Source organism: Oncorhynchus nerka, linkage group LG10, assembly GCF_034236695.1.
Source record: "Oncorhynchus nerka isolate Pitt River linkage group LG10, Oner_Uvic_2.0, whole genome shotgun sequence".
Lineage (NCBI taxonomy): Eukaryota > Metazoa > Chordata > Actinopteri > Salmoniformes > Salmonidae > Oncorhynchus > Oncorhynchus nerka.
This window is the reverse complement of record NC_088405.1, coordinates 42394127-42409250: the sequence shown is the minus strand read 5'-3', so window position 1 is coordinate 42409250 and position 15124 is coordinate 42394127. Positions and strand designations below refer to the sequence as shown.

Below are 15124 nucleotides of genomic sequence, written 5' to 3'. Positions count from 1 at the left end.
GCTGGTATTCCCAAACTGGTCTACGTGCAATGCCGTCATGGGTCCAGCAAATAAAAATGTGATTCACGTTTTAAAAATACATTTAAAGAACTTCACATTTTCAAATAGTCAATTTATATTTTCCATTGGGGGCTATACATGTGGGTGTTTTTTCCCCCCTGTGGGGCCTCAGTTTAATTTTATTTCTGGCAGTGAAACGTCTAGTGTTAAGCGAAATAACACAATGTCAAATACAGGTAGCCTAGTCAAATAATTAACATCCTATCACATTAACCGTTACTCTCACGGGAATTCCGCTAACGGTCCATATGTAGCTGCTGCTCATTCCGTTTGCTTAAATTGATAAATGGTAAAAGGCCCATAGACATACCAGCAGTGCTGCACCTGTTGACGACAAGTTCTGCTTCCACGAGCACGTCCAATGCTGGAGTCAGTAATTCTACATTTTGTTGTTAGCCCAGCTAGCATGGACACTGACAGTTGTGAATCTGATGCAGCCGAAGAGTTACTGCCCCCTTCCCCGGAAAGCACCGAACAGACGGACGTTGGACCATCAGAGGCGCAAATGAGAACTGCATTGATTTAGGGGTTCACTTATATTGGGAGGAGGGCCATTCCTCAGCCACAGTGTGTTATATGTGCAAAAGTACTCTCAACCCGATGAAACCTTCACTCTTGTGCAGGCCTTTAGAAACATAACATGCCAATTTGGAAAATAAGCCATGGAGTTTTTTGTGCGTGAATTAAGACTGCTTTCGAGTAAGATGTGTATAAAGGCAACACATACTATTTAAGCGGCTAGAAGTGTCTTTATATGGTGAGCTACCGAGTAGCTAGGACAGGGAAGCCTCGTACTATTGTTGAGGACTTAATTCTTCCTCATGCTGCGGATATGGCTGGGACAATGCTAGGTGGAGAAGGCCTCAAACAAGTTTCATGATTCATCGGTGACATAGATGTTTTGAAACAATTGCTGCGTCACATACAAGCAAGTGATTTTAGATGCGTTAAAACTGGATGAGTCAACAGATGTGGCGGGCCTGGCACAGCTCCTGGAATGTCTGTTACATTTTTGGGTGGTCAATTAAGGAAGACATCCTCTTCTGGACAACAGGAGAGGATATTTTTTAAGTACTGGACAGCTTTGTCACATCAACTGGACTTTGGTGGTCAATATGTGTTAGTATCTGTACTGATGGTGAAAAAGCCATGACAGGGAGACATGGTGGAGTGGTAATGTGCGGGAAAGCAGTTGCTCCCGACGCCACTTGGGTACACTGCAGCATCCACGAGGCTCTTGCTGCTAAAAGAATACCTGACAGTTTGAAAGACGTTTGGACACTTCAGTGAAAATGGTTAACTTTTAAAGCAAGGCCCCTGAACTCGTGTGTATTTTCTGCACTATGCAATGATTTGGGCAGTGACCATGTAACGCTTTTACAACATACAGAAGTGCGCTGGTTATCAAGGGGCAAAGTATTGACACGTTTTTTTTAAAATTCAGAGACAAGCTTAGTTTTCTTTACAGACCATAATTTATTTCTGACCGCTTGCATGATGACGAGTTTCTCACACGACTGGCCTATCTGGGTGATGTTTTTTCTCACCTGAATGATCTGAATCTAGGATTGCAGGGACTCTAACTATATTCAATATGCGGCACAAAATTGAGGCCATGATTAAGAAGTTGGAGCTCTTCTCTGTCTGCATTAACAAGGACGATACACAGGTCTTTCCATTATTGTATGATTTATTTTGTGCAAATTAACTCGCGCTTCCGGACAATGTCATGTGATTATAGTGAAGCACCTGAGTGAGTTGGGTGCGCAATTACGCAGGTACTTTCCTGAAACAGATGACACAACTGGATTCGTTATCCCTTTCATGCTTTCTGGCCACTTACCGATATCTGAACAATAGCGTCTCATCGAAATTGCAACAAGTGGTTCTGTGAACATTTTGTCAGAAGCCACTGCGTAATTTCTGGATGGAGCTGCCCTCAGAGTATCCTGCCTTGGCAAATCGCGCCGTTAAGACACTGATGCCCTTTGCAACCATGTACCTGAGTGGATTCTCTGCCCTTACTTGCTTAAACTAAATAAAGGCAGACTATGTGGAAACTGATTTAAGACACACTCCAATACAACCGACACTGCAGAGTTATGTGCATCCTTTCAAGCACACCCTTCTCATTAACCTGTGGGGAGTTATTCACAATTTCCTGTGAACAAATAATGTTTTATGTAAGATGGTTAAATAAAGAGCATAATTATTGATTTTGTGCCCCGGTCCTATAAGAGCTGTCACAACCCGGCTCATGGGAAAACACTCATTCTTATGTTTTAATCAGTGTATAGTATGCGTGGCAGGCTTACAATGATTGCAACAAACAAAAAACATTTGAGTGTGCTGACCATGGTGCTAGAGGGGGTATGCAGCTGGAGGTTGAATTTAAAAGGCTATAAAAGGGTCTAAAAGATCTGAGCCAGATGTTTCTTTTTGGGGGGTGGGGGTCAAGTTTCAGGAGTTCCTTTAGCACCTCCGACTCAGTTTCTCCCTGCAGGCAGTCACCATTAAGGTCATTACAGAAAACAGGAGGATAACATTGAGTAGCCTTTTCTGAGAAAGATTTACGGGGACCCATTGCTTTAGGACTTGGTCAGGTGGTTTAAGCATATCCCAGTTTCGGTCACCTAGCAGGACACATTCAGAGCATAGACAATAGAACACAGCAATTGTCAACAAAGAGCTATTTGAGTTTTTAATGCTGAAGACCAGCAAATCAGACTGTGAGCAGATTGCCAGGTGGAATCCAAGCACCAGTTTCAGGCAACGGGAGTAGGTGTCACCCACTTGGGAGAGGCTTATTTCTGGAAGCCGATTTCTTGAACAACAGTTGTATCGGATCTGTCCTAGCAAGCTTGGCTGCCTTAACTCAGCATTCAGTCCCTATAAAGTAAAATACACTGCTCAAAAAAATAAAGGGAACACTAAAATAACACATCCTAGATCTGAATGAATGAAATATTCTTATTAAATACTTTTTTCTTTGCATAGTTGAATGTGCTGACAACAAAATCACACAAATATTATCAATGGAAATCAAATTTATCAACCCATGGAGGTCTGGATTTGGAGTCACACTCAATATTAAAGTAGAAAACCACACTACAGGTGGCTCCAACTTTGTAATGTCCTTAAAACAAGTCAAAATGAGGCTCAGTAGTGTGTGTGGCCTCCCTACAACGCCTGGGCTTGCTCCTATTGAGGTGGCGGATGGTCTCCTGAGGGATCTCTTCCCAGTCCTGGACTAAAGCATCCGCCAACTCCTGGACAGTCTGTGGCGCAACGTGGAGTTGGTGGCTTGAGCGAGACATGATATCCCAGATGTGCTCAATTGGATTCAGGTCTGGGGAACGGGCGGGCCAGTCCATAGCATCAATGCCTTCCTCTTGCAGGAACTGCTGACACACTCCAGCCACATGAGGTCTAGCATTGTTTTGCATTAAGAGGAGCCCAGGGCCAACCGCACCAGCATATGGTCTCACAAGGGGTCTGACGTGGACGTCGGGCCCTCATATCACCCTCATGGAGTCTGTTTCTGACCGTTTAAGCAGACACATGCACATTTGTGGCCTGCTGGAGGTCATTTTGCAGGGCTCTGGCAGTGCTCCTCCTTGCACAAAGGCGGAGGTAGCGGTCCTGCTGCTGGGTTGTTGCCCTCCTACGGCCTCCTCCGCGCCTCCTGATGTACTGGCCTGTCTCCTGGTAGCGCCTCCATGCTCTGGACACTACGCTGACAGACACAGCAAACCTTCCTGCCACAGCTCGCATTGATGTTCCATCCTGGATGAGCTGCACTACCTGAGCCACTTGTGTGGGTTGTAGACTCTGTCTCATGCTACCACAAGGGTGAGAGCACCGCCAGCATTCAAAAGTGACAAACATCAGCCAGGAAGCATAGGAACTGAGAAGTGGTCTGGTCACCACCTGCAGAACCACTCCTTTATTGGGGGGTGTTCCCTTTATTTTTTTGAGCAGTGTATATCGTAATGTTTTTATTTTATGTTCTTTCTTTGATTTCAAAATAGCATTAGACAACACTACTCACTCAGTTCCAGGTTGGATGGTGTCCTCAGGTCTTTGCTGTTTGTTTGCTAGAGCACCCTCCGTATAGCTTGGTAAAAGGAATCCTTGGTAGCAGTAATCTCTCGTGTGCGTGTGTGTGGTCCCCTGTTAAACACTGACCAAGATTTTGCTTCCTACCCTGGCACAATTCCTCTCTGGCATGTCAAACAACAATATAGCTGCCCATTATTTTCCATCTGATTTTACAATTACGTTTCCATGATTTACAGCAGTTCACCAATAAACTGTCTAGATTGTTTGCCCATATCTATCATGCAGCCCTATGTGGGGACAGTGCAAGTTATATAACAGAAATGTTGATTTTTGGTTGAAGTTAGATTTATTTTATACTGTTCAGCGGGGCGAAAGCCCCATTGAAATTTTGTTGCCATCCCAGGGTCCTGAACTACTGCTATTTAGAACTTAAAGAAAAAGTCCACCCAAATTGTTATGTTTTCATTAGTCAATTGTTGATATTCCCCAAATGTTTTGCATGTCAGCAATCTAGTTTTCAAGATGGCATGTAACTTTCAAAATACAGAGATTTGCCATCTCATGATTCATTTTGCAAGTTACATGGGTGGAGTTTGCCTGTTTAATTATTCAAAAACCTGTTACTGTCTTACTATGAAAAATATAGTCATAGATATCTTTGAATATATTATATTTTAGCCATTTTGTCCAGCCCTACAAGGGGGGGAAATTGGGTTCACATTTGATACTATTGCTACTGTGCCTTTAAAATAAGGTGCTGCATAGTCAGGGTGGCTGCTATGCGGACATGTCCACTGAGCTGGAATTCTGCCTTGTCCGCAGATCCATTTAACTTTGACCACTGCCTTTGTCCGGCTGGATGTACAGGCCCCAGCTAGAACAACTGGCCAGATGTGTGTGTGTGTGTGTGGCACTGCCACTGACTAGTCCAGGCCTACCTAGCATAATGGCTGAAACGTGTAGATCTAGCCCAAAATCAAAATGTTATCATGGAAACGAATGCCTATGAATGTGTTGGTGAAAGGTGAGCATGTTACTTTACTGACCTCTCCTCCTTCCCTTGATTTTACTCATTCATTCTCTTCCCTCTCTCCAGCTAAAGAGGAGCAGTATGTTCTGGAGGTCTCTGGTAGAGCAGCAGCTGTAGGAAACTCTAGGTGAGTTACCCTACAGCCCCATGCTGCTCTGGGTGCGTGTGGGTACTTTGTATGCATATGTTATCTTGAGACCTACCGCACACTGAAGACCTTTGTCTGACCACACAATGGGCCAAGGGATCCACCATTTAGCTTGTTTTTGGATAATAAAAAATAAATAAATCTTCTTTCCCCCCCCCCAGCAACCCAATTGTTCTACTGTCCTAGTCTGTGTGGCTTCTGGGCATAGCCTTACACTTCATCTTAGAAGTGTACCTGTTCAATGATGCAGTGTTCAAGGTGTGTTTTTGTTTCTATTGTAGTGTGGAGCGGCCATGTGACAGGGCAGTTGTGGAGAGTGTCGGCGCACATGACCTGGCAAGTACTGCAGGTAAGAGCTACGGTACTAAGCACCCTGTCAGCTGCTAATGCTAACTGTATTCTGCTAATCATAAACCAATCACCCGGTCGTCACTAGTTGCCACGGTCGTAAACCCTGTCTATTTCTAAAATGTAACCTGTCAAAATCTGTTTTAAACCTAACCACACTGCGAACTTTATGACTAACCTTCAATTGTGACCAAAGCCTTTTTCATTTTTTTCTCCCCCATATAGACAATTTTGACTTTGTGGCTGAAATCTAGTGGAATCCCAATCGCCCAGTACAATGCTATAATCACACACCAATCAGTCTGTACACTGTAATGCTGATTGTACATTGCTAATGCTAGTCATACACCAATGGTCATGCATGGCTCAGTTGGTAGAGAATGATTTATGCAACGCCAGGATTTTAAGTGTATTAATCGCCCTGTACGCTGCTAATGCTCATCGCACACCAATCAGCCGGGCCTAGTTTCCCAAAACATCTTAAGGCTAAGTTCATAATTCAAACATTCGTAGGAACATAGTTTTGCAAACTTTTGGGAGATTTAACAATCATTAGGAAAGTTGCACTTGAAAACAGTTACTATTTACCGACTGCTTTCGACCACTCGTAGAACGGCTAAGTGCGTCGTTAGGTATATCTTTTTTTCTTCCCCCTACTGCGTCACTTCATGAACAAATCTCCGCTAAACATAGAATCAAGATGATCTGTCTGACTGCCGATAACTACGAAGTTGATATGTGTTGCCATAGGCGATATCTCTAGGAGCTGATCCGTCGTTAGTATTGTGGGTTAATTCTAATATTAAGTTAAGATTAGAATGGATAAAGCTGATCAGAGAGCAGGCGCTGCCTTTCGAGCCTATCGGTATTGATGCATGCTCCAACGACCCCACTTAACTAACTTTATTTTCCCATGGTTTTGGGAAATGCATGCTACATCTTCGGCCGTTGTAGGAACAATGCATCGTTAAAACACTCGGAAGCCTAAGTTCCATTGCTATGGGGAAACTGGGCCCTGTACGCTACTAATGCTAATCATAACCCATTCAGCCTGTACGATGCTAATGCTAATAATAAAAAATAATTTAAAAAACATGTTTTATTGTCACACAATGGATAGGCGCAATTAAATGTTTTACAGCATCAGTCATAGTAGTATGGTGCCCCTGAAGCAAATTGGGTTTAAGTGCCCTGCTCTGGTCTTCGAACCAGCTACCTTTCGGTTGTAGGTCAAACACTAACTGCTAGTTTACCTGCCGCCCAATACACTAACATACGAAAAACATGTCAGAGGTTTACACCCTAAACATAAATTGCTGTCACTCGTGGAGTAATTGGAACACCTGTCTGTATCTCCTGGTAAAATGCTTGACATCCATTATTGTGGTCTAAAATGTACCTTTAAATGACAACCAGAGGCATTCTGCTTCAGATTTAACAGTAGTGGACTACTCCCTGTCCCCGTCTCCTTCTAGGTCTGACCCCTCCAGCTACTCCTCCTCACCAGATGTGGAAGCCCTTGGTCCCTGTGGCACTCCTTGGGAAGAACCGAGTGGCTGAGACTCCCAAACCATCGCCCTCCAAGGCCATCCAGATCAACGCGAGGCCCCTGCCCGCCAACAAGCTCCGAAGCAAGCCTCCCAGCCCCCCTATAACTCCAACCAACACGGTGGCTCTCACCCTGGCTTTCTCAGACCACGACTACTGCCTCCCTCAGAAGGAGCCTGTGGCTATTGCTGAAGAGCCAGGCAAGCGCTGGAATGTCAAACAGCAAGCAGCCATCACCATCAAGACCATCGAGCCGCTTGGCAGCACCACTACCAGGGCACCCCAGAGGATCCCTGCCCCCTCCCTCCAGACCCTCATTCCTGCTCTGTGTACGAAGACCCAGCAGGCTCCCCTACCCCTGGATGTAAGGACTGATAGGACTAGCTCTGTGCTGGGTACCCCTGAAGCTTCTCCCACCAGGCAGGAGCAACAGGTTGGTCCCCTGGAGATGAGTCCCAAGAAAGGGAGATCCTACCGGGGCCACAACATTACCTGCTCCCCTAGCCCCAGGGAAGAAAAGGGAGGACGCGAGAGGAAAAGGAGAATCCACCATTCCTCCAGCCCTTGTTCTACTGACTCGGAGTCTGACTTTAACTCCTCCTCCTCCTCCTCTCAGTCTAGATCTTGCTCTCCACCCAGGAAGAGGTGAGATGCTCATCCACTCTTTGTTTCTGTCTTAAAATCTATTTGTCCCCTCTCACGAGGCAAGGCAGTGTCCTCTAATGGCACTGAGTCTTAAGTCTGACGGGATGAGAATGTCCATATTCATCTCTGGTCAGTGAAGGGGGGAAACGGCTGGTTCATGCTATGGGCACAGATGTCAGTTTTGAAAACTATGAGTTCTCAATCTGTCCTCCCCCATCTGATACTAATGTAGCACTCAAAAAGTTGATGTCATTGGTTTACATGTGACTAATGGCGATATCTAGTCCATCCTAATCTGACATCACTGACAGATTCCCCCCTCTCCTCCAGGTACAGGCCTCGTCACTCTAAGAGCAGCTCCAGTTCCTCGTCTTGCTCCTCTCGTTCCTCCTCTCCTTCCGTGTCCCGTTCTCCTCCCAGGCGGCGGTATTCCTACTCCTCTTCCCGATCTGGATCCTGGAGTAAGTCCCGTTCCCGCTCTCCCCACAGACGGGCATGGCGCAGAGGCAGTAGTCCACGCAGGTAATTAAAGCACTTTCCTTGTAAATAGCCATGGGGTAAAAAAAAACACAAATCTGGAAATGAACCGCATGTGGTCTGTGTACATTGCCTTCAGAAATTATTCACCCCTCGATCATTTTCACATTTTGTTGCTACAGCCTGAATTTAACTGTCATTGGCCTACACACACTACCACATGTCAGAATTTTGTTTAGAGAAATTATTTAATAATGAAAAGCATAAATGTCTTGATTCAACTCTGTTATGGCAAGAGTAAATATTTGCTTTCACATAAGTTGCATGGACTAATTCTGTGTTTAATAGGATTTAAGAATGAGTAGCTGTATTGCTGTTCTTGACTGTTGACTTCTGGCCTGCAGTTGCTGTCTCTGTCTGATACACCCGATTGGATTGTTTTTCAAAGCTTTGCAATCGTGATGTGCTCTTAGTGGCAGCGCACGGTGATGTCCGTGCAGAATTTCGCAACACTCCTCCCCCATGAAGAAACAGTGTAGAAACAGAGGATGCAGGTTCATGTTCCTGCTACACCAGGGAAGTCCTCAAGTCATCCAAGAAGAGTTCCTGTGGACCAGGTCGAAAAAACAGCCATTTTTCCTGCCAAAGATAGTCACAAAAAGCAGAAATATAGATAACATTAATCACTAACCTTTGATCTTCATCAAATGACACTCATAGGACATAATGTTTTGTTCGATAATGTGCATATTTATATCCAAAAATCTGTTTACATTGGCGCCTTACGTGCAGTAATGTTTTGATTCCAAAACATCTGGTGATTTTAGCAGAAATACTCATAATAAACATTGATAAAAGATGCTAGTGTTATTCACAGAATTAAAGAGACTTCTCCTTAATGCAAACGCTGTGTCAGATTTCAAACAAACTTTACGGAAAAAGCATAATCTGAGAACGGTGCTCAGAACGCAAAACAGCCAGAGGAAAAGCCGCCATTTTGGAATCAACAAAGTTAGAAACAACACAGTAAATATTCACTTACATTTGATGATTATCAGAAGGCACTCCCAGGAATCCCAGTTCGACAATAAATTACTTTGTTCCATAAAGTTCCATCATTTATGTCCAAATAGCCACTTGTTAGCGTGTTCAGCCCAGTAATCCATCTTCATGAGGCGCAGGCACTTCACCCAGACAAAAACTCAAAGTTCCGTTACCGTTCTTTAGAAACATGTCATACGATGTATGGAATCAATCGTTAGGATGTTTTTAACAAAAAACATCAATGTTCTAACCGGAGAATTCCTGTCTTCAGAAAAAGCACGGGAGCATGAGAACTCTGTCGGGAGCGCGCGTCATGAGACCGAGGCACTATGCCAGACCACTGACTCAAAGGGGTCTCATGAGCCCCTCCTTTATAGTAGAATCTTCAACTTTCAAGACAGTTGACATCTAGTGGAAGCCCTAGGCAGTGCAACCTCATCCATATCTCAATGTGTACTCGGTAGGCAAAGCTTTGAAAAACTACAAACCTCAGATGTCTCACTTCCTGGTTGGATTTCTCAGGTTTTCTATTGCCATAAGAGTTCTGTTTTACTCAGACATCATTCAAACCATTCAGTGTTTGCTATCCAAAACTACTAATTATATGCATATATTAGCATCTGGGACAGAGTAGGAGGCAGTTCACTCTGGGCACGCTATTAATCTAAAAGTAAAATGCTGCCCCCTATCCCAAAAAGGTTATTAACTTGCGGACCTCGGTCAGATTTTGGTCTGGAATCCTGACTCTGGTAAAGACCTCCCTTCACAGAATTGGAGCAATGGCAGATGCAGTGGCTTTGTGGGGGGGAAACAACTCCACACAGTGTGTAGATGTCTACTACCACCAATAAACATTAATTCTGGGTCCCCTGGCTGGGCGGAAAAGGTCCCATGAGGTCAATTCCCAGCATTTCATTGGATGGTTCACCTCAGTCTGCTGCCAGGAATGTGAAACTGCAGACTTCACACTGCTATACAAACTTCTTGGTATCAACCCACGTGCCTGGCCAGTAAGCCGCCTCCTGTAGTTTTCCGTAGGTCTTATTAAACACCGAGATGGCTACTCATTTGGGTTGGCATGATAAGCTTGGATATCTGGTCAGTCAATGTAGAGGGGATGACGACACGCTAATGGGTGCCCTGCTTTTCCTCTCCGCTTGGAGTTTTTCGGCATAATTCAGGATGAAGTATTGAACTTCATTGAAGCGAGACAGTCTTCGTTATACAGACCTCTTGTGGATCGCCGTGATGGTGGCATCATTCTGCTGTGCTCTCTACACACATCACCCAGACACTTAGCGCAATTTCACTCCCTTAAGGTGGTTGAGTGTTTCGGCTGCCTTTTGAAAAGTCAGTCACAAATGCGTGGTGCCATACCCAGGAAGTGCTGAAAATCCTTGAAGGATCTGGGTATTGGGAACTCCTGCACTGCTGCAACTTTGGCTGGATTACATGGATACCCTCAGCATTAATCACATGACCAAGGAACTTGAGTTCTGGCAAGCAGAAATAACACTAGTCTGTCGAAGACTGACTGTGTCTTGCAGATGGTCAGTGACAGGAGTAGATTATGATTCCATCTAGATACACAAGACTTTCCTCTCAGATCCCCCAGGAATTACTTACTCAATTTATTGTCCCCATGGGGAAATTTTGTTGCAGTGTCATGTACACACTTAGTGGCGTTTAAACAGTCCATCGGCCTTTAGAAGGTGGCTGTAGCGTTCTTCAAACCAAAAGGCATGATTTTGAAGGAGGGGTAACAAAGGCAGTCTTGCCCTGACTGGCATTGCCAACTGCCAATATCCGCTGTTCAGATCCAGGTAATTGAAGATGGCTGCTCCTACCAGAGATTCCAGTATGTCGTTAATGCTCGGTAGAGGGTAGGTATCGCTTTATGGCATTCGGGTTCCTGTCTACACAGAATCGATATCCACTATCTTTCTTTGGAATCAGGACAACCGACGAAGCCCATCCATAAAAAGGTTCCACAACTCAATTATCCAACATGCTTTCTGAGATTTGCCAGATTGGCAGGGGCTAGCCTGCAGGGACGCTGCTTTATGGACTTCATGCTGGGTATTGATTTTGTTTGGAGACCATGTCTGGGTGTAAGAGCACAGACATCACTGTTCCCCTCCAACATCTGGGAGAGCTGACCACTCTCGTTATCTGACAGACATGCTTGTTTGAAGTAGAAATCTGCATCAAGTTTGCTTTAGCTCTCGGATAAGAGGGGTACGGCTGTAAACTGGGTGATAGCCTGGTTCTCTTGCTTCACTGGTAGAACTTGTTTTTGTCTGTCTTGACCTAGCCAGTACTCTGGATAAGGTAGCAGGCTCCAGCCTGAAATGGATGAGGCCAGGAGTGGTCAGAGCGCAGCTGATATGAAGGTTCGGACATCGAGATGGTCAGTCCACTGAAGTCCAGGCCAAGGACTACAGCAAATGCAAGGCTCGTATCTGCAAGAATAGCCACAGGAAGGTTACTATCATGCAGCTTTATTTTCATATAAATCCAGCCTGAGGGAGTGGTAGGTTCTCCATTGGCCAAGTACAATGGTCCTTCCTCCAAGGTTTGAAGCTCCTCATGGGGTAATGCCATATTTTGCTACAGGGACCTCGTGCATCAAGGTGTAAGTTGTATTGTGTCGATTATGGCCTTCCCTCTCCAGTTCCTAACAGTCAGAGTAACCAATAGTTGTGAAATAGAAGATAGACAGCTAGTTGTGCTGTCAAAAGGCTTCATGGTGGACATTGAGGCTGCTGACCCAATTGTCTTCAACCCTTTCTGACATTTTTTAAAATTCTGATGCTGGCCATAGAGGGGGCAAGGACCTGGAGGGTGTGTGACTTTACACCTCCAGCATGTCACTGGACTTTTGTCTTGGATCGTGGGCATGTACGGCTGAGACTGGTTAGCCCCAGGAGAGTTGTTTGCATACCGCCATGAGGGAACAGGGTTTTGAGTTTGAGACGGGCTGGAAGCACCAAGATGCACCAGCTCATGCACATTATGCGCATGTTCCCAACGTTGACTGGCAAGGCGCAGAACCATGTTCTTAAGAATGAGTTTGACCATCTCCTGCTCAGTAATCTCAGCCTTCCATCTCCTGACTAGAACTCGATAGGTTTTTGGCAACGGCCCATATTGTCTCTGCTTCACCCTGAACTCTGAATCCATTCCACCAGTTCATCCTCCTAGTCCTCTGACAATAGTTTTGAAACTCCTTCCAGGTTGACACGTTCATGGGCTATCTCCCACCAGTCTCTTGCTGTACCATGGAGAACACTGCGGAGGGTGGCAAGAACCTTTAAGTCAGTTAAGGGGCCGGATAGAAAGTATCATTACACTTAGGAAAAACAGCAGCTCAACATCGTCTGGCCTGCCAAAAGTGGGGTGGGGAGTCTGTTTGATGGGGGAGCTCTAACTGTGGCAGGGGGTCTTGGGAAAACAGGAGTTCTGTTTAACAGTATCTTCATAGGGTTTTTTGTACTGCTACCTGTTCATATTCCCTATTTATTTAACCAGGAAGGGCTCATTGAGATTTGAAATCTCTTTTTCAAGAGCGTTCTGGCCAAGATGGGCAGCACCAAGTCATTACACAATTACAGACAACATGAAAAACTACAGGTAATCTAATAAAAACCATAGAATTCACAAGTGTATAACCATAAAACAGCTAATTAAAAACATTGACAGGTCATGGAATCGGTCTCAATCCTTCATCAGTGATTTAAAAACACCAATCGGGACAAGTTCTTCCAGTTAAAAGTATATTTTGTAAGTTCGTTCCAAGCCCACGGCGCAGAGTACATAAGCCCTTTTACAAAATTCTGTTTGGACATTTGGAACAGTAAGCAGGATAAAATCCTGCGAACGAAGAGTACCCACCACATTTCTGAACAATAAAAATGGCCAAATAAAATGGTAGTAAACTCAGAAATGGCTTTTGTAAATACAATTATACCAGTGACGAGAGAAAGCCAGCCAACCCTGGTATACAAAGTGCAGTGGTGTGTAAGGGTTTTGCAGTTTAAAATAAAAAAATCTCAATGTGCAATGGTAAAGGGTGTCAATTGATCTCAAACACTGAGCGGAAGCATTCCTATAAAATATCCCAATCTAGTAAAGGCATAAATGTAGCTGATACTCGCCTCCTGGCTTCAAAAGAAAAACGCGCCTTATTCCTAAAATAAAATCCCAACTTCAGCTTCAATTTTGAATGCTGAATATGCCATTTTAAGTTAATTAAAATTCCAAGATATGAGGTTAGTCTCAATCTCATCGCCCTGACAGGCCTTTAATGGCAGAGCCAGCGGCAGAGGATTTGTATAGAAAGGACCTAAAGAGATATGCATATTCTTGATACCATTTGAACGTAAACACTTTGAAGTTTGGAAATGTGATATTAATGTAGTTGAATATAACACATGAGATCTGGTACAAGATGATGCAAAGTGTGTTTTATTTTTATGAAATGAGAGGCCAATATGACTTAGGAATCTAGGTGCAAATTAGGTTTGGGAAATAGATGGAAGAAGTGTATGTGCAAAGTTTTAGACTGGTCCAATTTACATTTATATTTACATTTAAGTCATTTAGCAGACGCTCTTATCCAGAGCGACTTACAAATTGGTCCAATGAACCATTTCTGTTCAAAATGTTAATACGTCTTCAAATTCATAACTGTGCACTCAAACAATAGCATGGATTTCTCTCACTGTAATAAATACTGTAAATTGCACAGTGCAGTTAGAATTTTTTGGTTACTTACAACCACATGCTAATCACTTTAGCCTACGTTAGCTCAACCGTCCTATGGGGTGGCACCGATCCTATAGAGCAGGGGTCCCCAAACTTTTTCCTGTGAGGGCCACATAACTTTTCCCTTCTCTGATGGGGGGCCGGTGTCAGTTTGTAACAGAAAAAGTGTGACGATCGTAGGGGAGCTTAAAAAATGTATTGTTTTCCAGAAAGCCACACACAACCAAATAACCCTTTCCAGGTTCTTTACAGAAAAAAAGTCAGGAAACAAATAATAACACTATTAATGAAATAAATAATAACTAAATAACCCTCTCTGAGTTCTTCACAGAAAAAACAGGAAATAAATAATAACTAAATAACTCTCTCTGGGTTCTTCATAGAAAAAAAAGCCATGGAACATTAACTTTCTGTCGTGCCATGCACAATCTTAACAGATAAAAGTTCAGCTCAGTTGTCAGAGCAGAATCTCTCTGACACATATGAGCAGTCTCTTAAAGTTCTTGTGTTCCTTCCTTATAATCCTTTTGTAGGTTCCAGTAGGCTTGTAGACACCGCTGTTTGTAGCTCTCTCTCATCAACTTCCCTGTGAAAACCACAAAAGAAGCAGGTTGAGAAACTGAACTAAGTGATACAGCACCTACACAGCACAATACATTTCACTACCAGTATGGTTGTAAAGATGGATTTTATCCCAGTAGATTTTATTATGATTATATTTGTTTATGCTCAGAATGACTCATTAGACCGGGAGTTTCGCCCACCATGCTAGGAGCCCCGTCAGTCGTGATGCTAGCTAGCTTTGACCAGTCCAGGTCCAACTTCTCCATGGTTTGGCACACTTTGTCAAAAATATCCTCTCCCGTTGTAGTCCCTTTGAGACTTTGGAGGGCTGCCAGCTCCTCGCATATCTCAAAGTTTGCGCTAACTCCACGAATAAAAATGAGCAGTTGCGCTGTGTCTTGCACGTCCGTGCTCTCATCCAGTGCTAATGA

At 44.1% G+C, this 15124-nt stretch overlaps 1 protein-coding gene across 1 annotated transcript in view; it reads left to right on the top strand.

Annotated features, from left to right (window-relative positions):
* Positions 1-15124, top strand: part of LOC115135340 (peroxisome proliferator-activated receptor gamma coactivator-related protein 1-like) — a 41821-nt gene that overhangs the window by 19689 nt on the left and 7008 nt on the right. Inside the window, exons 7-10 of the mRNA XM_029669942.2 lie at positions 5219-5279; positions 5582-5649; positions 7124-7841; positions 8172-8363. Of these exons, the coding sequence (XP_029525802.1) occupies positions 5219-5279; positions 5582-5649; positions 7124-7841; positions 8172-8363 (1039 nt within the window). The remainder of the gene's footprint in view (positions 1-5218; positions 5280-5581; positions 5650-7123; positions 7842-8171; positions 8364-15124) is intronic.